Source organism: Aplidium turbinatum, chromosome 8 (assembly GCF_918807975.1).
Source record: "Aplidium turbinatum chromosome 8, kaAplTurb1.1, whole genome shotgun sequence".
NCBI lineage: Eukaryota > Metazoa > Chordata > Ascidiacea > Aplousobranchia > Polyclinidae > Aplidium > Aplidium turbinatum.
This window is the reverse complement of record NC_137479.1, coordinates 16,574,383-16,599,892: the sequence shown is the minus strand read 5'-3', so window position 1 is coordinate 16,599,892 and position 25,510 is coordinate 16,574,383. Positions and strand designations below refer to the sequence as shown.

At 35.2% G+C, this 25,510-nt stretch overlaps 2 protein-coding genes across 2 annotated transcripts; one reads left to right on the top strand and one right to left on the bottom strand.

Moving 5' to 3' along the window:
• The first annotated feature begins 230 nt into the window (after positions 1-230).
• LOC145775770 (uncharacterized) lies at positions 231-9,266 on the top strand. The gene is made up of 6 exons (XM_082587136.1): positions 231-390; positions 1,274-1,375; positions 2,264-2,367; positions 6,229-6,352; positions 6,516-6,994; positions 8,126-9,266. The coding sequence occupies exons 1-6, from the start codon at positions 317-319 to the stop codon at positions 8,344-8,346; spliced, it is 1,104 nt and encodes a 367-aa protein (XP_082443262.1). The 5' UTR covers positions 231-316; the 3' UTR covers positions 8,347-9,266.
• Positions 9,267-10,047: 781 nt separating this feature from the next.
• On the bottom strand, positions 10,048-24,579 carry LOC145775604 (uncharacterized). The gene is made up of 3 exons (XM_082586919.1): positions 24,453-24,579; positions 13,198-14,192; positions 10,048-12,789 (listed from the first exon to the last, which is right to left on the bottom strand). The coding sequence occupies exons 2-3, from the start codon at positions 14,068-14,070 to the stop codon at positions 11,503-11,505; spliced, it is 2,160 nt and encodes a 719-aa protein (XP_082443045.1). The 5' UTR covers positions 14,071-14,192; positions 24,453-24,579; the 3' UTR covers positions 10,048-11,502.
• Between the last annotated feature and the right edge of the window lie 931 nt (positions 24,580-25,510).

Genomic DNA, 25,510 nt, shown 5'->3' with positions numbered 1-25,510 from the left:
TTAAGGTTTCGTACACAAATATTTCCCCTCATTCAACGCCTAACAATGCTCAATCAATGTACTTCTACATCATTGACTTTGTTTTAACGACAAAATTGATACTATTTTTTTTTAAAGAACGAGTCGGATTTCAGCAAAGAAAAATATTACAATGTTTGACCTCAACGTGGAGCGTAGTCATCTCTTCATTGTTCTTTCATTGTTGAAGTGCCACAAGGCGTTACCGAACCTCAGGATAGTATATGTAAGTGTTGACAGTAAAAATAAGATTCAAGGCACAAATAATACAGAGAAATTGATTGAAACCAGCACAGAAATGTATCCATTGCATAAATATGTGAGAACTCCATTCGGGACTTACCTTATGTACATAAACCATGGACCTGAGAGGTAGATAGTTTTGATTTATTTCAATAAAAACCCTTCGTGTTGTTTTAGTTTTTGAAAAAATTACATTTTTATATAACTTTTGCCGTTGTTGAATTTCTTCATAATTTTCAATAGAGCTTTGTTTTTTTTAATTTCAATCAAGTGTGTGCGAGCTGATAATTTGCTCACGATTTAGTGAAAAAGCAGTGGGAACTTTTTTTAGGTTTAATGATGACGTGTATTTAAGCTTTTGTTTCCTTTACAGTACAAAAATCACCAAGTGCGCAGCAACTTAAATTTTACAAATACAATTACATTATGTGCAACCTAGGCTGAATGTGCCGCTGAACGAATCGCTGTAGTGATCATTCCATGTTTTGTTATTTTTCTAGTATTCTGTTTGTTTAATTAGTAGTTCCAGAAAACGTGTCGGAAACGATCCTTTGTTAGTCTCAACGTTGATACGTTGATACTATATCTTGATTACGTTCTAGATTACGTTATGGACTCTCACAGTGTAGTTTTTAAAACGTTACATAATTTATTTCATTGTTTACACATAAATTTGCATCCTGCACTTACTGCTACAAAATATCCATGTAGAAAATAGAATATCCAACTTATCAGATTGACTCTTTTACACCCATCTATGGTAATATTTATTCACAAAAAGACCAACATCAATCAGTTCAATGTTTGTTGGTTTACATGTCACGTAATCTATTTTAAAACACTACATTGTTTGAAGGTTTTAAGAAATAAGAATCTTACATAAATATGTTCAACCATTCAATCGAATAAAGCATTACATGTTTGCAACACAATATTTGAAAATAGGCGACTGCATCAAAAGCACAATTGTTGCTGTCGCACTGAGGGTTTGTCATTATTTTCCTTTTAACAGAGTCAACATCCAAGCGCTTCCTCAAGATGTAAACTCGTTCAAGAAAAAACATTTCAGGAAGCCACAACAAAGCAAAGCCGGGCGAGAGAAATCTTTTCAATCGTACATTAATCATAACGTTTACGACTTTATGATATAATTTAACCTTAGAAAGCAAAACAGTTTAAGTCATTGCGTAAGTGACTTCATCGTCTAACTTGTGAAATTGGAATATTTTTCGAGTGTACACACAGGCATTGGTAGACCAGGAGCAATCTATTTAACATAACTATAACATAACTAACTAAAAATGTATTGATACAAAATACGTTTTGGTTAGGCATGATATTGAGTTTGCAACAGTGTGTATGTTTGTGGCATGGGTCTACAGTTTCATCAATAACTTTAAAGGGGTACTAAAGGAAAAACCTGACTTGGCGATTTTTTACGTTCTTTGTGTTTAACATGCTACCATAAAACGATTTTCAATAAAATTTTGCCCCATTGCGGTCTGACCACCATTGTGCGCGTGCTTTTGTCAGAGCTTTCAAAATGAGATTGGGCCTGAGCAACGAAGCGTGCGACTGTACACTGTACAGTCTACGTAACAAAAGACTAGCAATCAAGTGATCACGCAATATTGTTACTGCGGGCGATTTGACTGTAGGCTATGTATGTATGTACATCAAAACAGCGCATTTCAACATCAAAACAGCAAACAGTTTGCTCAAAACATCAGATGTGGTAACGTGGCTTTTGTTATTGCTGTCTTTTATTACGTATTCTCGAGCAGTGTTTGCACGTTTTGGTCATTTTGAAAAAAATGAAAATAAATGAAACACTGGACTTTGGGCCTTGCCAGCGCCATTGAAAACAATTTTTTTTGGGTAATTGTTTTTGAAATGTATTCTTGAATGTTCAGTTTACTCATTTGAATGCTTAATTTCGGTTTGAAATTTTCATTTAGTATGCCTTCAAAGTATCTTACTATCACACAAATTGGCTATGCAGTTCACCACAAGGAAGCAATGAAGAGTCAAAGAATAAATCGCTCGGCGAAGTCCCTCCCTCTTACAATATCAGATTCCTTCAACACAATGGCCAGACTATAACAGGTGATGCCATCCTCATTTAGGAAGATATATTACTTATGGTCAGAGATGGGCGTGATCTTGATCTTGAAGATCACAAGTGATCTTGAAGATCAAGATCGTGATCTTGATCTTGATCTTCAAGATCACTTTTTTCTTGGTGATCTTGATCTTGATCTAAGATCACTTTTTTTTGTGTGATCTTGATCTTGAAGAACAATAAGATCAAGATCACTTTAAAATTAAAGTTTACTTCCTAGATAGAGACATTTTTTTAAAACTTGTACTGTACAAAGTAGTTAGTGGCGACTACTAACATTAAGCCACTGCTAATCTGGTATGTGTCGAACAAAAAACGATTTAAAATCTCCATCTAATCTGGTCAGTGTTGCCATTTCAAAATTGAAAAAGTTTTCGGTGTTGGTCATAATAAATAAGTCAACTTCCGTGTACTTTATGTTGACGTATAATAAAAAATGATTTAACTTTGTTCACAATTTCCATGTGTGAATTTTAAAGAAATGTTTGCTTTCTTTGACCCAATTTTAGATGTTTCAAAAGTGTAGAATGGCGGTGTTAAAAAATCTGGACTCTAGCCGACTTTGGTCATGTAAAGTGGTTTATTGCAGCAAATCAACCAGACCAAGACTTGTTTACGGTCTGAGTATGGAGCGGTTTGTTTGACCACAAACCTCTGGAACTTTTTTGATAGCAGACAACAGTATCAAGGTTGAATACTGAAAAGTTTGGGTGTTCATCAGGACAATTATCGTTTCTAGCACTAGTTGCTACGTTCATCTGATGAAATTGAAAGTAAAATTAACAACAAACAAGATGGTTTATTGCTTCACTGACGTTTCGCGCACCATGACAATGCGCATCCTCAGAGCGAATATTCAGAAGCGTATTCGCTCTGAGGATGCGCATTGTCATGGTGCGCGAAACGTCAGTGAAGCAATAAACCATCTTGTTTGTTGTTAATTTTACTGACGTTTCGCGCACCATGACAATGCGCATCCTCAGAGCGAATCCTCAGAAGCGTATTCGCTCTGAGGATGCGCATTGTCATGGTGCGCGAAACGTCAGTGAAGCAATAAACCATCTTGTTTGTTGTTAATTTTACTTTCAATTTCATCAGATGAACGTAGCAACTAGTGCTAGAAACGAGTATCAAGGTTGCCAGATGGGTAAATGGTGCAATAAACATTGACATAACACCAGTGTTGTACCTTGACGCCGTCAATTTGACGGCGTCATTTGACGGCGTCAACTTTTTGTTGACGCTGAGGCTAGCGCCGTCAATTTATTTTTCAGTTGACGGAAGTGATAGCGCCGTCAACTATTTTGCCGATTTTAAGCGTCAAGCGCTTAGCGTCATTTTTTGTTTTCATGGAAAATCTCGTTTCACAATAAGAGTGTCACAATGTATTCTGGCCAGCGCGACTCATCCGAATTACCGGCTTTTGCGTTGATTGGAATGGCTCCTTGGAATACATGCGGAAGAAGTTCGCCAAATTGGGATCACCCATGTATTGAGAACGAGGGATCAGAGACAGAAAGCGAAAAATCCATGAATGGCATCGCGGACGTTGAATATACTTTATTTCAAGAGCTCTATGCCCCTGAAAAGAGCGATGTTGGTGTAGTGGACCTCGTTAAAAGATTTATACATGCTAAACTATCACAGCACGCTTGGAACAGTGATACCTTTCCGACTAAACGTTTTCAACTTGTTTTTGAAATACCACACACCAATACCAACCAGCGCTGTTGTGGAACGCATGTTTTCACTTGAAAAGGACAATATGCGCAGGAGCGCCGGAAGCGGGGGGGGGGGGGGGCTGGGGGAGCGGATGCCCCCCTGCTCTCAATTTTTTATGGATGGGGAGGGAAGAGGGGGCAATGGTGCCCTTTTAAGGTCATGTAAGCTACTGCACACTTTACAATATAACAATTTATGCTATTCGCTTTTAGCCTAATTATAATGTTCTATTTTTGCCTCAAAATAATATTCACGACACAAAATTCTCCATCACAGTAAGTTATATTACATCATTATAAAATAGCATGATGCCCTTCCGTGCCATTGTTCTTTGTATAGCGGACACTTGTATCATTACTCGATAATGAGCTGATAGATGAGCATTAGCGCTATATCTTATCTTAAAACTTACAAAAAAAATTGGCCTTTCAGCAACAAAAGTGCCCTTTTTTCATACTCCTGCCCATCCAGTCAAAAATTGCTCCGGCGCCCCTGAATATGCATCCCAAACGCAGCAGATTGTCAGACAAACCTTTTGAAATGCTTGTTTTTCTGCAAGGAAATAACTAATAGGCTGAGCAGCTAATTACAATACAGTCTCAAAACATAATACCTGCTCTTTATTTATAGCTATTGTTAGCCTGAACTTGGTTGAAATATTTCCGTTTTATGAGACGCTGGCAAAAAATAGCGCTAGAAATTAGCGCTGACGCTGACGCCGTCAATTTCTTTAAGAGCTTACGCAGTCCTTTACGCCGTAAAGTTTTTAGGCAATTCGCGCTGACGCTGACGCCGTCAAATTATTTCAATGACGCGTACAACACTGCATAACACAGTAAAAGTTAAAACAACTTAGTAACACGAATAAAAACTCCAACATAAACCAGACAAAAATTTGGTAAAAAATGATGCAGTTAAACATTATTATTATTTATTTATTATAAATAAAAAGCATAAAACTAATTGCTTTTTCAGTAGGCTACTATTGTAATTAACCTCGGCCTTGGGGTGACGTTGCGATTCTACGCAAACTACGTCAACAATTGATAGGCCTAATAGCAACAGTCACTAACTCATTACAATTCTTAGGCCAGCGATCGAGTAGTTAAAAGTAAAAGTTAGCAATACCAACTATATACCTTTACCCGGGTTGCTTATATACAGTATAGCAACTATTTTTTGCAACATCATTGACCAAAAACTTCATTTTTTTTCAAGTACACAAAAAGTGATCTTGAAAGTGATCTTGATCTTCAAGATCACGATCTTGATCTTGATCTTCAAGATCACTTAGTTTGGTGATCTTGATCTTGATCTTCAAGATCACCTATTCTTGGTGATCTTGATCTTGATCTTCAAGATCACCAATACTGGTGATCTTGCCCATCTCTGCTTATGGTAGCCTATACCTCAATTTCTCTGAAAGAAAAACATAGCTAAGCGGTGTCTGAAAAATCTAAAAAATAACAAAACTTTTGAAGCAATTGCTTTTGAGAAATTTAGTCTTGTGAGAGACTTAGACTTGTTTTTGTTAGAACGTAAGTCACCGTGTGTTAAAAATATTATTTTAGGATAAGAGGGTAGCCTATAGTAAGAAAGAAACCAGTTATGATGAAGTAGTTTGACTTACTGCATTTTGCCTTCAATGCCTAAGCCATTACATGAGATTTAAACTTACTGAATATTTGTCATTACTTTATAATCCTGTGGTTGGACATCAGACGTTGTAACCACCACCCGATATGCATATTAACTTATAATGTATCATTTATATCAACTACTACAGAAAATCCTTATGCTTTGCTTTGAGCTGTGCCTCTCAGGTTCTACCATGCAAACAATTTTAGCACAAACGAATACAGTATGTTAGTTTATTTTCTCAATATTGGGTCTTGAGCAGAAAAAAAAATTAACTGAATTCTTGAAAAGGTTCGTCAAGAGTTGAGGAGTTATCGAACATACGCAGAAATTCACAAACTGGTTATTTTATGCATTGGTCCAGGTAGCCAACAAATACTAGAATTATTTTTGATGCAAAAAATTTATATACCTCTCTTCATACAGCATAAAAACTGTGGTTTTAAAAATAAACCTACATTTGATGTCTTGCGCATTTTTTACAGAAGCTCCATCGAACGTGATTCTTGTTGATGACATCACTGGTGCTGACGTCAGTTCGTCTATGTCGTGGATAAGAAACAGGCCGAAGCAGTGGGAAGAGCGCATAGAATTGCACAAAATAGAAAAGTAATTTAAGTAAAGCAACGCAATAGAAAAAGCAACTTTTTGATTCAAATTTACTTAATTGCAATTTACATTGATAGGCTGTTTAAAAAATCTTGCGGATTTTTAGTACGCACATAAAATAGAATTTGCTTTTTTGATGGAAAACTTTATGTTTGTGTTTTAGTCCTAAAATGACAAGTACTCTTCCAAAACCTCCTCCTCCTCAACCGTCAAATAAAAGTTCATATCCAGCCGGAGGGAAGCTGTTAGGGTATAGACCCAACTTTGATGGAATTTCGATAAAGGAAGTTTCGCCACCTCAAGTACTTAAAACTTTTAAATCTCATCCGAGATTCCCTAAAGTCGACGAAATGAAGAGCAAGAGAGAAAAAGCTCAAAATAATCGTGAAGCCCGTGAAGTTGCCGCTAAGAAAAGACGACGAAAAGTTGACAAAATAATGCGCATTGTTGAGAACCGTGCATTTGTTGCGAAGATACAGGCTCAAGTGGCGCGAGACGAAACCGTTTCTACGTCTGCAGGAAAAGACCGCTATTCGTATTTGAGCGACATGGAAAATTCCCAGTCTGACTCGCAACAAGTTCGTTATAGATTTCCAGAGGTGGAGAACCTTCTCATTGATAGATCGCCAACTACTTTAAGCAGTAAGTCAACGAATCCTTGTACAAAGAAGTAGATTTTTGTAAGATAAACAAAAGAAAACTCTATCTTACTAATATTTATTGACATTGTAAAATAACAGACTAACAATAATGTGTAAATAATTTTAATGGTGGAAAAGGACTAACAAGATCAACCAAGTAAAATATTAAACTACAATGCAATGCTTGAAATATACTACTAAATATCTGGTTCAAATTACAGTGTACGGTATATCGATTGATGAAAGTTGTAAACATTGATTTAGGCGAGAGATGTAACCTATATTCATACAAAATATTGGCATTCATTGTGGACGGTTTTTCGCTTTGTTCAATGTTCAATGCTTTGCAAAGACCTGGAACTAACCAGGCGCTTTCTTCGAGAGTTTAACCGATAGGCTTCTACATACCAGTCCTAAGCGTTTACTACTCGGCCACGTAGTCAACAAAGTGTGAAATATATTGTAGCCACCATTGATGGCAGAAGACACTTGATAACAATACATCCAGCATTTCACTGGAATCAAAAGGGCGCCGGTTCGACACCGCTCAAGAGCATGCAGCTGTGTCTTTGGCAGAACACTTAAAGGCATGCCTGAATGTGGACTCGAAGATTGGCTTCCTTGCCTTCCCGTCCACTTAATCTAAATCTTCAACCACCAGGTGTAAACCTAGATACGACAAACAAACAACATTTCACTAGAAACCGTCATTTTTATGTTATTCCAATCATCTTAATTTCATTAAAAAAGAGGGGGGTTTGCGACACTTTTTAACCTTGAATGGGCGTAAAGTCCACAAGGGATCCAAAGAAAGCAGATACTTAAAGCATCTAAGATGTTTCCTTCTAAATCTATCAATCCTTCTAAGACCTTCTAAATCTATCAATTCATTAGTTGCTCAAACTTGAAAGTATAGTATGGTGGAAAAGAAGATGTATCACGTCGTGAGTTCTATGAATTGACTGGTTCAAATCCAAATAATTTTAACGTGTGCTAGTTTGCACTAAAGGTCCTTCTTTAACAAAGACCATAAATAATATCTCCTTCTCTTCAAATTAACACGTACTTTAAAGGGTAGATGTTAATATCTTAAAATTGATTCAAATATTTTTTCACTATATCTTAATTTCAGGTCGAGAATTAGTGGGAAGAGAAACCGTCCACGAGGATATTTCTCCTCCAAGGATTCAAGACTGGAATCCAAGAAAAGATCAAGAATTTCTGAATCAAGTTATCTTGCAAAAAATGGAAAAAGCAATGCCTTATCGATGGAAGACAGGCGGACAAGATCACAATCGGTCGATAGAAGCCAGTGGTTCAAGTCACCAATCAAACTACAGATACGTTCTGTAAAGATAGGCTATTGAGTTTACAATTTTTTTGCAGCCACCAAATTACTTACAATGAAAACTTGCTGAAAAATCGTGTGCCCAGATTTGTTTAGTAAAAAACGGCATCTTTTGTAGTTATTCAATATATTTTAAGGCTTCAGCAGTGCGCACACCTTTATGAGAATATGTTTACTTAATTCTTGTATTGTTTAATCCACGCTAACAACTGCACATTTGCATTCAGTAGTTTTACAATATCAAGTCGACTGACGATGCTGAGGGAGGGTCACTGGGAACATCTGTGATGCAATTATCGCAGCTTTGACGTCAAATTACAGGCTAAAGTAAGCAAACCGGGGTTTACGTTTTACATTCTTTTTTTGCCGCGGAGAACTAATCCACTTTCTCCTACACCATTTCATTCGCCACATATTTAGATTTAAGCTTATTTCTAGACTTTCCGAAAGTGTTATTGGTTTGAGGATTTTAAAAGTTATACTTTACTCTGTGGCATATTCTGTCTATGATATTGTCCATTTGTTTGAATTTCGAATGGGAGCAGTGACTGTACTATAATCAAAGACATTGTCTAACTCTAACACTTTTCCTATACATGTACCCTACGGCCATTATACTCTCTTTCAACACATGTTTTGAATTTCCATGTAGAACTTCGGTAGAGTTTGTCTTGTTGAACCATAGGCATACGAAGCTGAGCAACGTGATCGAGTTTATCACATTTACAGAAACACAAAACTACGCAACTCTGTTGAATATGTTAAATAAACTTGAATATGTTAAACTTGATCACGAATTCCAATATGATTTGCTATCTTTTTCTGTTAATCATAACGTGGAGGTGATATTTAAGCATATTGTGGATTTTACTTGCTTTTTTGTATCTAAGATATTAATGACAAAAATAAAGTGGAATCTTTGTCACCATCAAGTGAAATGTTGTCTTAGCGCACAATTAAAATAAGTATAAAACTTTAAATGCAATAACTTGTAGGATCTGTGTAAGAATCAGAGTGCCAAAGAATAAACTGCCTTCTCAAATTGGTTGAGGACGGTGGTAAGCTATAGCCTTGCGATCCGGGTAGCTCCAGTCTGTCCACGCATCACATATTTGCAGTACATATGTACAGGTAATCAAATGCTTTAGAATCACATTACAAGCTTAGAAGTTTTGAACTATCGGTTCTTTAGAGCTACATTTAGCCTAAGGGGTAAATATCATGCATCCAAGAATAAATTTACCAAAACGGAAAAGATAAACTTTATGGCAGATATCCAAATATGCATTCGCAAATAGCTAGTGAGGATAAATTTATGTTTAAATTTTCGGCGAGGGATAAACGAAAGCAAAGAGGCTGAGAACCTCTCGCTTTAAAATATTTTACAAATACTAATAAAAAAGTGACACCATAGTATCGACCTAAAAGTTTTTTTCAAATTATAGATTTCTTAATAAGTTAGATTTCCCAAAGCCTGACTGTTACGCTTAGACATTTATACTGGAGATATAGGAATTCAAAAAGGACCAACGTTGGTAGTTGGAAACAGCTTACAAAGCTTCAGCCGATACAGTTGTATCGCAGCTACTTAGACATTTACTGTATTTTTGATTCAGTAGTCACATTTTCATCATTGTCTACAGAAATGTTAACACGTCTACAGAAATGTTAACACAAAGCGTGAAAAAACATGGATTTGTATGTATTGTTTATTAACGATCAAAATCCATAATTTTAGCAGGAAAAATACTTTTAGTTACTAAAATAACATTATTATTCTTATCAAAAAAGATTTTGCAAATTTTGTGCAAGTGTTTGGACACAATATTTGTTAAATCGTTAACTGCTGCTATTAGTTTCTGTTTGTAACAAAATACACAATTCATGAAAAGCAATAAGCAGTCTACAATTTGAAAGAATCATTCTTTATACTTCAAAAGAAAGGACATAATCTCACTTCAATCTTACTAAAACACTCGCAGTCTCAATCATGCTCTGCGCAACTACACTAAGAGTAGGCTATTGTGTTAATAAAGAAGACAAATGAGCCCTAGCCTAGTAGTTTATCGTAAAATGTGCTTTGGTAGCCTACTATTAAAGCTGTTACGTATCCAAAAACCTTGTTGTTGCAAAAAATAAGAGCCCGGTATTTACAGTGCAGTTGGCAATGTAGATTTAAAAAGAAAAACCACAAGGTTTTCGTCACGATGCTTGTATAGCTTCAATATGGTTTTTAGCTAGACACCTATGTGTCAAAGCATGACAACCATTTAATCCATCGAAATGTTATTAAAATCATTGAATTTCGAAACACGTTTGCATGAAAGAATGCCTCACCAAAGAAAGAAAGATGAATGATGATAAAATTTGTCATCTCCTATTGCACCGCTAAAACTTCAAAACAAAAGTTGAAACTCTAGTTTAGCAAGTAAGTGCAATATCAAACCTATTTCTTTGAAGAAACAATTTGACATTATTTATTTTGTGCAAAGTTAGTTTATACAACTTCCGGCATTTTGTAGCCTATTTATAAAAAGAATGTTCATTTCTAAGTGCTAATCGCAGCAGAAAGCATCAATGTGAATAAGCTTCGACTATTCATTAAGGAATATGAAAGGATCCAATATGAATGATAGATTAAGTTGAAAACGTTTAAAAGATGCTTATTTCGTAATCAGAAAAGTCACCAACATAAAAGCCACCAACAGTCATACAACTTGTGACATTGCAAAATAGAAAGATATAAAGAGGTTAAATGCGCAGTAACGGAATACTCTTCGTTCAGCTTAAAGAAAGACAAGATACTGGAACGGGTATTTTTCTATTTGAATATTACGAAATATAAACCAAACAAACGATTTTAGATGAAACGTTTTGTGATACTGGAACGGTTTCTTAATTTTTTCCAGCCGTTTATTAAAGTTCATATCTCTACATATAGGCCTACAAGCACACCCAAGAAACTATTGTATCAAATTGATGTAACTTCTTCATTGTTAGCAATTAGCGGAAATATATTATTAAAAATAGCCTACCGTAATATATGAAAAACATCAAATTAACTTACCGGTACTTTAACAAACACAAAAATAAGAACGAAACGGTTTTTTTTTAAGAGGTTATGCTTAAAATATTTTTTTTAAATTTAATTCTTGCTCAATTTAATAATAATTGAAACTGGTGGCAGGTTGCAGTTGGCTACTTTCCCTTGCCAAGATACAATCTGAACACATGCATGAACGTTCTATGTGTCCAGAAGGAAATTCATAAATTGTGTGTTCACTGATATTATTTGGTTGCTGTGTGTTCATTTCACTTTCGGCAGGAGAGGTCACTTCCAAGGAAGAAGGAAAATTGTATTCACTTTCATGTCCTTCTGCTCCTCCTTTTATCAAAGATGTAGTGTCCTCCATCTCAGACTCATCTGTCTCCACTCTTTGCTTTACTGTTTGAGAAAAACGAACTGTTTTTCGCCTCCGGGAATCCAAGCCGTTGAGATTCACTGCTGTTTTTTCGCCGTTTCGATATCGAAAAGATCCAATTTTTTTGAAATTTTTAGCTTCTGAAGTCACGCTGGAACCATGATCTTCATTACCGGTCACTGATGTTTGTTCGATATAAGGTGAAATTTCGGAAGAGAGATCTAATACAGGTTGCGATAAAGCTCCATAATTTTCTCCTTGCCACGCTTGTGTTGGGTAATAAGGCTGCTGGCTTTGATACGCCATTTCATGAGTTGGATAATAAGACTGCTGAGGTGCATAAGAAGTTCTTTGGACATATTGAGAAGGGTGAGTTTGATATGCTACCTGGTCTGTTTGAGGTGCTGATGGGAGGTAGAACCAGCCATTGTTTTGATTTAAATCTTCTTCATAAAGACTAGACGAAGCATAACCAAAAGTTCCGTATCCGTATACATCTTCGTTTCCGTATTCTTGGTTGTATCCACCAGCTGAGTACTGCTCTCCACTGTCGTTGGGATATCTGAGATCAGAAATTGGATATTGTTGGTCGTATCCTAGGTTGGGATAGTTCTGATTGTAGGACACTTGATTGGAGACTGCTGTTGGATGAGGTGGAGGGTAATAATCTATCGGTACAGTTTGTGGTTGATTTTTTCTATTTTCGCCGCTTCCACTTGAGTAGCCACTGCTCATGCTATTAGAACGCAAATGTACTTTTTTGACAGGATGTGAGTATTGGACCTTTTGATCAAACCCATTCAGTGGTGAATTTTTTGGCGCTGTGCTGCGTGGACGCAAAGGCGGATTTGTTTCGTTGCTTTTACTCACAAACTCAAAATTAGAATTTATTCCGCTATCCGTGCTAGAACTTTCATAACTTCGCAATCGCTTTCTTCCGCTATTTTGATAGACTGGGTTTGGATTTGAAATCACTTCATCACCGATACTCCACCCAACTGGATTCCTGGGTGGTTTTGGTTCAGACTGCACAAAATAAACAATATTTAGTGAAATGATAAAAAACATCAATGAACAAGGTAAATTATTATTTAAAGGAAGGGTTAATTTCTATTTCAGCAAAAAGGTTTTTAAAACTTTCATTTTGTAAGTTACTTCATGGACATGTAAAAAGTTCATAAAGTTTTATTAGTTGTATAAACAATTTACTTTATGCTTAAGCAAAACTATGTAATCTCAAATACAGAAGAGAAAACCTACACTCATTCCTACTGGCGCATACAATGAACACTGCTCATGTTTGTACTGAATTTTCAAACTTAAGCTGTATATTAGCACACTCCTATAGTTGTAAAGACGTGCTTAATAAGAATTAACATGGCAGATTTCTTTGAGCCTACCGAATTAAGATGTATGTTTCATAATGTAATTTACCTGAGAATTTCTTTCTGAAAACTCGTTTGAAGATAAAATTTTGCCAGTGAATTGTTGAAACTTGTCCACCTCCGATGACACTACTGTGATGCTTTCCAATCTTTTGCTTAATTGGTCCAGAGTGTCCATGCAGTTAAGAAGCTTTTCGCTGACATTTGACGCCCGGCTAACTGTTCTCTGACGAAGACGATTGGATTGCTGACTACTAAAGGACGTTGTTCGGGTTGGTAACGTCCGCAATACTCGCCTGGGCTCACGATAGATATGGGAGTCTGAGTTGTATCTTTTTAAACCTGAAACCGGATAACTGTGTGTTCGATTTTGATCTATATCAGAGTTAGGAAACATTTCGCTGGAAGTGATTTCTTCGTTGACGTACATGTCGAACGTGCCTGAGTCACGTTGAGACAATGGCTCGACGTGATGAGAGGACGTTCTAGACACACTGTCCCAAGGAGTTATTTCTCGGCTTTCTAAGGATCTTGTCTGAGAACCGCGTGTATCGTAGGACGATGTTGAGCGGTTACTTTTGATAGGAACTTGGTGTTTTAGGTTACGGATTTCTTGGGATCTCTTAGAAGAAGCCGACAATGTCCGTCTCATTCCTTCTTCAAATTCCGGATCAAACTCTGGACAGGCTCTCTGGTTCCATTCTTCGATCCTCCGTCTTGTTGATAATGGCAATGACACCGTTCTTTCACCCAAGGAAGATTGGCTACGATTCGAAATTCTTCTTTGGTCGCTTGTCGAGTTACGTCGTAGACAAACAGAGTTGTCTTCAGCTACTCTTTGTGAAGCATCAAAGCAATGTGGTTTCTTTTTTCCACCAAAAAAAGATAGGACTGTTTTTTTCATAGCTTTTGGTGGTTTCATTCTTTTTTTTCACGGTGAAGTTTAGTAGCAATACAAAGTTCATTCATAAAGTATGTTCTCACAATGTGATCTGTCGTCGTGGTATTGACTCAGTCACGTGACAGATCTTAATGGATGGATGCCTGAAAGATAAAATTGAAAACCAATTACTGTTGAATATCACATGGCTTACAATCAATCCTTTACAAATACAAACAGAAATACAAATAGAAATATTTGAAGCTTATGCACAATTTTTTTCATAATTTTAGTTTGTGTGTGCTTTTTTGAAGTGTTGTTTTATATGCACAATTTTTATATCATTCTTTTTTTTTACGATTATTTGTCTTAACAACTAGTTGGCCGAGTCAAAATCTTTAGCTGCTGAACCCAACTTTTCTTGATCATATTATTTAGCCAGTAAATTAAAGCTGACGTCTAAATAGAAATAGGTCTAGTCACAGCTCACATCAGTCTACAAAAGGTTGCCAACCAACACCGTGTGTTGGATTAATTTTGCGCTTGGAAGTGTTTTTATGGAGGACTTCTTAATTTTCAAACATTCTGTTGCGTATATTAAAACATCAAACCAGGAATCAGCACTATTTTTGCAAATAAACAGGTTTTGCATTGTTCACAAAAATCTGTTGCTCAAAAGCTTAGTAAAAATTGCGATCTATATCTTGATTTTATATATGTATACTTCATGAAAACAGAAAATATGAAATTGAAAGTATCTCTTTTGTGGAAAGTTTTAACAAGCTTCTTTTACCAATATTGGACGTTGACATTTTAGTGACATCTGATAACCCGTTGAAAGCATCCTACGAGGTGTGTTGCGATTGTAAAAGCGTAACGCGGATTGAATTACAGCGGCTATATTGGTAAGTGGTAAATTTTGTCAGCTCTCATTTCCATCAAACATAGTGGTATATTTGAAGTTCACTCACAGTTCTGTACACATCATATATCAAAACGCAACATTTAGGAAACCGGTTTACAACATATTCAGAAAGTTTTGAAAACACTTTAGAAAAATGCGGATATCGTGTTTTGCATGGACATGAATGTCAACCATATAGTTTAACAGTACGAATGCACAAAACTACAACTTTACAATAAAATTTAAACGTAGATTGGTATACGACCTGCTCAATAACAGTAAACAAATCATACAATTGCTCTATAGCCTATAACAACCAGAAATGTGACTGTCATGTTACCATACATCACTATAACAGCCCCTGAGGTTTGCCCAGTTCATATCCATGAGATTTTCCCAGTCTATGCCCATAACAGACCAGAATACAAAGTAGCACTCAGTCTCCCAATACACTGCCACCTAGGCTATGCTGTTCTAAACACTTTACCTTACAGATGAAGATGTCACCATTGGTAGAAAATAATGAAACCAATGTAGGCCCAACGACGCACAAGTAATTAATGCAGCCACAAGTATAAATAATCTCACAAACTGGGAATTACCCTCAGACATTCGTAGAAGCCACAACCACACATACTTTATTCCGTTGGATAGCTTACAGCGGTTTTAGTTGAAATGTGATTTTGAGAAAAGTTGACGCTATTATTTATCCTGAAAAACTGTCTGCATATCAACACTCAAAGATTATCACGATTGGTAAAAGTTGTAAATGTTCCGTTGTTAATCTTTTCTCTTGATAATAATACTTCAAGCTTTCTTTAAGTTCTTCAACGCAAATAAACAGTTGAAAGACTGCATTACTTTTACTGCAGTTTGATAAGTTTTAACAAAATTTAATCAGCAAGATTCTCGAATATTCGCTTGTAAAATTCTGATTGCTGATATTTTGTGCAATGTAGCCATTTGCAATAAAGAATAACCTAGGTCTACATATTTACAAAATGCCAGAAAAACATCAGAAATGGTGCGCTAGTCATTATTCCATAACAGCAAGTGCGCACTATATCGCAAATGTTGCATATAAATTCACGGTGTAATCATTCCAATCATCACACCTCTACAAAGTACATTATTTGCGAAGTGAATTCTTGCTATGCTTTAACTAGAAATAACAGTCTTTCGATCCTAACTTTGGGAGTGTAGGCAGACTGTAAACCCAGTACAACATTTGGAACCATACAGGAACACACCTAAAACTTTATTAACAGCACATTGTAAAAAGTATCAACTGGTTTATCTTCTTTATTATTCATAAACAATTTTGAATGTATTTTTGCATCTGATTGCACGTCAGCTATCTCAGCTTGCTATTCAAAGCACTGGATTAGTTTTTGCTCAATTTGACCAGAGACCGCCACTGCAATTCATCTTTCGAGCAGAATGACTCACTAACTGGTCTTCATCCTTTAACAATGCTTAAACAACTGCGTGTACCACCTTAATTAGCTTCTTGGCAGCAGAGAGATAACGTGTTACTCAATTACTGTAGCCACTAAATGCCTTTCGTGTATCGAGCTAGCTAGAAAATTGTTTACAAGTCGAACGTAAAACTTTTAACTATGACAACACATCGCTTTTGACAACGATGAAGCAAAACATTATTTAATTTTGGTTACAGAAAAGCTACATAAATGTTGTAAAGCTACAAAAATAAATAGTACCATTAGCCTATGTACTGTAGGGCGTAGGCTACTCTGTGGCACCTGACCTATTAGCACTTTCATGAAACATCAAATAAGAGTTATATTTTTACCTTCTTTGAATCACAGTGACGATTTGACAAAGGTGCAACAACAGGCGTTTTGAAAATAAAATTATACAAGTAAGTTTTTTCGAAAAGTTTTGTTTTGAACAGTTGTAATAATGAATTCAGTTGGTTATTCCTTCAAGAACATGAACCAAAACCACCCGTTTTAAATTGTAGTGCTTAGACTATCTGTTTTCGGAGATTCTTTATGTTTTTTCTCCGGTTTTAGATTACGACAAAAAAAAGTTGCTTTCATTTTGAAACGAAACAAAAATAACTTGTTTTCCAAAAAATTTAATTCGAAATAAAATGAAACAGAAGCAAGAAAAATTTTGTTGAAACAAAACACTTCGAAATTTTGAAATGTTTCTGTTTCAAACAGTTTCAGTGTCAATGCAGGATGCAAACAAAGCAATTCTTGTCCTAAAAATTGCACAGATTAATTATATATGAGAAAGTGGAGATGTGATCATGTAGTTAAAGGTTGCAATAATCTTCAAGAATTTTCAATGACATTTTTCGTCAATGCAGTCTTGGATTACTACATTACTACTAACAGATCACCAAGATCCTAAGTCTATACATGATGATAAAATGCATCACTCAATCACAGAAAAAAAAATTGATGTATGTTTTATTGTGATTCGTGTTGACTGCAACAAGTAATCTAGCAATTGTTAGCAGTGTGGCCTTTTAGAAAGTAGTTAACATGATGTAGCCAGTTTGAAATGGAAAAGGGTGACTTTTTATTTTCTCAAACAGTATTTTTACAATTCCTAAATTTTTGTGAATTTCTCAACTAAATAACGTTTGCAAAAAAATAAGACAGTGACGTCTCAAAATATAAAAGCGATGACTCAAATTTAATGGCTGGTTATGTTTCAGACAAATACGATCATACAGGTTTCACTGTTCGTCATCATATTAGTCATGTCGATCAGCTGAATATCAAATTGAAATTTCATGATAAAACCAGTCAAACAATAGAGTATGTTGATATGACCTTGCCAAGATAAAAAATCTGAAGAGGGATATTTCATCACATTTATTTAAGCAAAATTGTTATATTGCAGTGGCAGAGTGGAGTAAGGCGATAGCCCGTATTAGGCTACATCAGAAAGTAAGTTTATTCACAGTTATTATCTTTTTTTGTTGAGTGTAGTAACCACGCATCACAGCACGTTTAAGGAAAGCTATATTGTTTCGTTTCTCTTTGATTTTGAATGTCATTTTATAAATTAGTATAAACACCTCACTGTTTTTCAAATTAGAAATATGTAATATCATTTAAATCTACTTTTGAGATTACTAACTAATAAGTGAGTCCACGTCTGTTCTGCTGCATCTGTCACTTTTACCCTTAATTGCTCAGTCAACTTGATTCCATCAACAATAATGACAACATGAGCTGATTCTAAACCATTAAACATACTAAATTGTAAAAGTTTTGATTTAGCCTAGGACTTACAACATACTAGAGGGAAACGATAAAAAAATAAAAATTTAATCAATATTCATGAATTAACATACAAGATGGACATCGAATATGACTGGCATTGAGAGCTCTTCAACCGGGGTACACCATTATAGCGACAAAGGTACATGGATACGAAAGGCCAAAAATTGTAGGTGTTAATGGAAATAACAATGCTACAGGCGTGCTCCAGGTCTATTGTTGGGCGTATAAACTAAAATCACCCAATGTTCGATTGGAAGAGTTCTTACCCAAGTCAAAATTTTCAAATACTATGGTGCCAAAAAGACGGTCAATAGTTACATCAAGCACAGTTTACAAGGGTGCAGAAAAAGAAAAAGGGTTGAAGAACACTGGTTTAAACTATGTAAAATGTCATCAATCTGGTACACTAATTATTGTATAATGTGATAAGTGATGACAAAGAATGACAATCTAATGGGAAGAGCTTGATAGAAATTTTTTAACAGTTTTAGTCGTTTGAACCAAAACAGAATGATTCAGTATGACGTGACACAATTTTACACTTAGGTTAAATTAGTTTTCACTGAATGTAAACTTTATTTTCAAAGTAATATACAGTTACAGTTGCATTTAAATGGTTTTTAAAAGTGATAAAACTTTATTTTTACTAAGTTGATTTTTAACGTTATTCTTTGTCACGGGATACCGCTAAAAAATTGAGCTTCACAATCATTTTCTTATGTAACATAGGCATTTGCACTTGCATCGTGTTCAAAGCTTATGAAAAAAATAAGCTATTAAAAAAATGATCAATAAAAAATATTATGTCGTTCTTTTAAAATCACACGATCAGTGTCGTGATGTACCTAACCTGCTCACGACCTTGATCGGTGATCATGCGCTAAACGCGTGCGACTTTGTTTTCAAGTGCGTGTGAGTCTGAAACCGGTTTATGATTTACCGGAACTTGTAACGATTGGTTGAGTAGATGTCGAGATAACTTTCATTTGCCGTTGTCTTTGATAAAACTGATATTTCGAGTTTGCAACATACCGGCGGTCAGGCATACCGGTAACATCGCTTTTTATTTTGCCACAATTTGTACGAAGATTCTCAAACCCGATTATTTGCTTTACCAATCTTTTGCGTGACGGCTTTCATTATGTGAGCATGCCATTTAACCTAAAATACCCACAAAACGGTTTAGATTTCAACAAATCATTGCATTATATCAAAAATTGAAAAAAAACTGTATAATTTAAAGGATTGTGCACTTATTCCTTTTATTGAAAAATTAGAGGAAATATTTGCTCCATGCGCATGACACGTCACGAAAAGAGAAACATGACATCAGACCAACGCAATGGTGGAACGATGAAAATTTTAAGTCGCGTCCATTATAGTAGTTGCAAAATTACATGAAAACAAGTGAGCATGTTAAAACAGATTCGTTGTTCCAAAACTAGGTTGAAATAGCACGAAGTCTTCTCAAATCGTAAGTGAAGCATTAGCTTTACAAGAAAGCTGGAGATCATAGATTATATTCTCATACTTTTTTCACATTTCAATGAACTGCTTTATATTGTTACAAATTGTAACACCGAGTGGTTCCGAACTCTTGACACTGTATTTCTCAACTTTTGTTGCTTTTTCATTTCCCTTGTTCAGGACAATTTGTTAAATAATAAATATTTCCAAAATGTTGTAGCCTATTCGTATTGCAGTACTTGTACTTGTCTCAGCAAATTCAATAAAAAACCTGAAAATTCAAATTGCAATTTTATTAGGCCTACTGCTGCTAATCAAATATACAAATTCGGAAGTGGATCCGGTTGAAAAAACACATTAAATTTTAAGGCTAATAAGAAAATGAGCAAAACAATTAGTAAACATAGCTTTAAAAGTTATTTCTACCTGATATTTTTTTGCCTATGATAGGAATTTTTCTTTGAAATTCTAGTGAAATATTAAAAAAACGTTTGTGCAAGTAAATTATCAAGAAAGAACCAATTAAATCAGTTAAAAGTCAACCTTTGATTGCAAATAGCAAAAAGAAGAAAACCACTTGGAATTAAAAAATAAGTACAACGTCAGGTAAGTTTCGACCACAAACGCCCGTGAACTCGTGAACCGTGACCATCCATGAACTTAATTTCGCCAAGTCGTGATTAAAAGTAATTATTTCAGTCGTATCTTTTTTTAAACTTTATGTTCTGTATGTTGATTTTACCTTTCCATGAAGTTAAATCGATGTAAAAAAGATTGAATGGTACTGCTGGGACAGAGCAAATAAAAATAAACTGCTTCTGGCTAAACCAGTTTGGTAACTAACGTCGATGAAAAGGAAGTTCCCCTTTTACGATCCTACCCGAATCTTAAACCAACTATACAAGCTAGCTTCCGTAGTTGTCTCATTCAAGTCAATGCTAGATTGAAATTTGAAACAATCTGAGACGGCACCTTGGTTACGAAAAGTAGCCAACAAGTTGCACAATATAACAACTAGATAAGAAGAGTTTGTTTTGCTTTTTACAAAAGGGACAACAATTTTTTTAAACAGCATTTGCCTTCATAACTGCTTCTCAAATTTTTTCAAACCCGCTGTCACTTCCATTAACCATTTTTTTTTTACAGCAGTCAGATATTACAATAATATCACAATAAAAAGTGATATCAACTCGAGGCTTAATAGAATACAGGCTCATATGTAATGTGGCATGGTAGTCACAGTATCAGTACCTAGATTTTTCATGTCTTACGTTTTGTTGCAATTATGGTCATGGCGCCAAATTTACAGAGGTATTCGGTAGTAGACAAGAGAAACTTTCAACAAAAAAATGGAAAACACGTAAAATTAGCATGAACACTCGAAAACGAATTATGAAATGTCATATCTGGACTACGGTACTTTACAATGCAAAAACATGGACATTGTTATCACAAATGATAAAACGACTTGAGGCATTTAAAATGTGGATTTATAGAAGAATGCTTAAAATTTCATGCAAGAAAAAAAATCACCAACGAAAAGTATTATTTCAAATACAAACCAACATGAAAACTCTACAAACAAATAAAACAAAAAAATGAAGTATTCTGGCCACATGATTCGTAATAATTCTATTCAAATACAACTGAAAAAGAAAAATGAATAAAAAACGAAACAGGGCCAGACTACCAAAAATTTGGAGTAAAATTAAAATATTAAAGACTGGTCAGGACTTGATTAAAACACTGCAATAAAAGAATCTCACAACAGACAAACTTGGCGCTTCATTGCCTCCAGCCCTCGACGAGAGGAAGAAACTTAATGATGATGAAGGAGTGACGAAGCAGTCAAACAAATAACAAAATTCTTCATTTTAATTGTTAGAACCATAAGACAGACACATTTAGCGTAAAAAAGAAACATTTTCTACAGCTTAAAACGATTACCAAAAACTTTCAGCGCCAAATAAACATGTAGGCTACGTCGAATATTAAACAAATTGAACTTGTGAAATCATTTATCGCAATTGATTATTGTAATCACTTAACATCTATTTTGAATAAATCTTTTCGTATAATAGTTTGTTTTATTATATTCGTTACACAATGTGACCGACCAGATTTCGACACTATCGTTTAATGCCCCTTGCATGAAATGGAAAAAATAACTAACAAAAATCCCCATATTGGTGCAATTAAATAAATCACAAAGATAAAAAAGTTTTATCATGTTTGCACATAGTCAAAAATTTCAAAAATTTGAAAAGTCATTATTTCAAAACCTAAGTTGGTTTCATAAGTGGGCATTAATCTGGCTGAGTTATTTTTCTTCAATGTCAGTCGCCATCAGAAGAACCAAAGCCGGTTGAATTTTCACAGAAGCTTTAAGATTATTGATTTTTTACCCAAATCGTGCCAAGACACAGCCTTTGTTACGAATTGTGTATAAAACCACATTATAGCTGTGGGGCAGTCCACGGATCTCCTACGCATAAAACATCGATATCCGCCATTTATCACGGATCATCGTGGTACTGTCTATGCTATGCTGATTTATAGAAGCTATGTTTAAATAAAGCTAAGCTTGTTTTTTGCCAAGTGAACATATAGATACCATTTTGTAGTCTACGTTAAATAACCCGGATTTGAAGCATAAGCGTTTCCAAATCCCATTAATTTCTTCATTTACAGTACGTAACCAGAAGAATATCATAATACTCTTATAGCTTATTGCATTCTGAAAATATTGTAAACCACCAAAAAAGTGTTATTTTACCAATACAGTCATTATGTCATTCCGACATATTTCATTGTCATTCATAATGGTATTTCAACACTTAGGCTAGTTCCATATTGTTTACAACGTCCTAGCCTACATAAAATCGAAAAAATGACAATTCACTTTCAAGACGAGGAGTTGCTTCATTTTTTTGTCTTTATTCTAGCGTTAGAATTTTGTTTTGAAACAACTTACCACTCACCAAATCATTAATGAAACATTTTGTACCGCTAGATAAAAATCTAATATACGTTACTGTACTGTACTATAGCATCAGACAACGCGATTAATATGAAGCGATGCAGCACACATTGCAAGCTACAAATTCTTCATTTGCGTGAATAATATGAAAGCCGATTGCATTGGCTGTGTCATCTGACAGTTACAAAGCAGAACAAAGCCTTTTCTTGTGTGCGTAAAAACAAAATTGACTCCCCGTAGATTAATTTCTTGTCTGCACTTTTAATTTCAATGAAATTACCTCAGTTTAAATATATGATTTTCAGAACGCCAGTTATTCTGCAATCCTTATTTTAGACACGTTTAATTTGGAGGATGTACAATTTTTTGTAGTTAAAATTTAACTACACAGCCGCCAACGGCTTAAAATTTTCTGAAAATACAACATTTATGATAACGGCAAGGATCCAAGTCAAAAGTTCCGTGTATAAAATTAGAAGTCCAAGATCGGAACTCAACTGAAACTATTGACTAAGTCCTGCTTGTCACATGTTTGTAAAGGTTCGTTTCATGAATTCATGGTTAAATCAAGCATCGTTCCAACAAGCCAGAGTAGTGACAAATTTTACGAAATAAAACGTTCGGTCATCACTACAAGCCGAGGTGAAGCAACAGCCAGTCATATTTGAAGTTTTTTCTGGCTAAAGTGATAGTTAGCCTCCCGCTGTTAATAAATTAATTAGTGTTAAAGATAAGTACCAAAACAAAATATATGCAGTTACATTCGTAATGTACATTTGTATGGGATCTATCGTGTTTGACATTGACGGTAAACACTGAACAAAAACATTACTCCTTTCACAAATTCAACTGAGGAACCATCAATTATATGAGTAGTAGATTAATAGTAGGCTACACAGCTACAGCACTCAATAGGTCAATGGTGTATCGACTTTTAAAGGTTAATTGTAATTGATCTTGCACATTGGTTATTTGTCATGGGCAGTAGCCTCGGTAAGGAGGTCCAAAAAAGACCTGTTTTTGAACCAGCGCCCGAGAAGGTTTTAGAGGCCCGAAACCTTTCCAAGGCCCGGCCAAGTTGAAGCAAATACTGCTAATTTTGTTTTCGATAGTATGCTAAATTTGCATCAAGTCCATTTTGTTTTAGAGACAACTCCTGATTTTTGGAAAAATTACCCCCTTTTCTTCGATGGTTTTAGTTGTATTCTCTTTCTTTAGGTTTTTCAAGCAATATTTTTATGGAAGTATTGTTTTAAGGGGCTTGACCGGTTAAAATTAGCCTCTTCACGACTCCGGTTGTTGGCCCAGAGGAAAACAAAATAATTCGTGTAGCCTGACGTTTCAACAATAGCGGTCTAGGTTTCGAAAGCCTTGTGTAACCACTTTAATTACAAAATCAATGGCAACCACTGTACACATGGGCCTAGACCTAAAACATGAAACAAGCGAAGAAGTTTAGCTTTAACACAATGTACAAGGATCAAAGATCTGCAGATGATAAACACCACAAAGTGGTAGCTGATTCCAATAGAATACCACTAAACAAATACCACCTTTTGCTGACTTTTTACATGAGAAAATCCATGAAAATTAATTTTGCTGCGTCATTACATTGTAGTGGGACTTTACTAATTACTTCAAAAACGTTTTTACTAATTACTTCAATGAATCATCACACATACGCTCATACTTTTGAATAACAACTAACAATTCTTATACAGTAACAAGTGAAGCAAATTTAAAATCTTTGAAACTAAAGTTACGTTTAAAGCGGAACAATTCAATCACAACTCCAATTCTAACTTACCGATATCAGCTGTGGATATAGAAAACCTTGTTGTTAAGGCAAGCAATCGATGAATGTATCCTCTTTGCTTTATCACACAGTTTCTAACAAACTTTACTGGTTCTAACTTGGTTCAGCCTCTCCAGACAGCTTCCATATTCTTAAAACGGGATGGCAGAGGAACGGACCTTGTCGAACCAGCGGCAAAATGCGATGCTCATTGTCTTTTCCGCGGCGACAAAAGTTCGTGTTTTTTTCTTCGGCTAATTTCTTCCTTTCTCTTCTGTTAGTTTTTTTCACTTTCTCTTCTTTGCTCTGATTATGACAGTGCTTTGAGTGGAGGAATTTTTTGCTTGTAATTTATTGAACAAGGACAGAAAATTTAACCTTCCAGAATGTGTGTTTAAATTATGCTTAAAAGCAATAACTTGCTCAGAGAAAATGAGTTCAGACGTGTTTTTCGACGACTTGAAATCTCGGTCAACTTCTAAAGCACATCAATCGTATTTTAAACTACCCACACAGCAAAATCCTTTTTTTTTTAAATTCATTCAACGTTTTGCTGTCTAGGAAAGCAAGGTTCTGTTTCCGGACAATTATATACAAGAGAAAAAACGGCTTATGAGTTAATCAATTAGTATTTTGATTTCAATGTGTTTCGACTTTAAAGAATAATAAAAGGAACCATTACCAAGCATTGTTATACCAAACAGTAAAATTCGTCATTTGTAAAAATGACGGATTTTGTTGTCTGGTATCGCATTGCGATAAAACTGAAATCATCACAACTAAATTTGGTTACAAATAATATCTTAATAATTTTAGTTATCTTTTAATATCTCAATTAAAATAATATTTTGCCTTCTTCTGGTGACATCAAGCTAGCCTACCACAAGATGTTGAGAATGGTAACCAGCTTTATTTTCGGCGTTTCGTCAGTCAGCACGACTAACTTTATCAAGAGGGTTGAAATAGGTAAAAACTGTCTGTTTAGCAGCAAAATGGAACACCATAAAAATATGTCGATGAAGAGAAAGTACTAAATTATTATGTATTAAATTAAAGTAAATTAGCTTCAC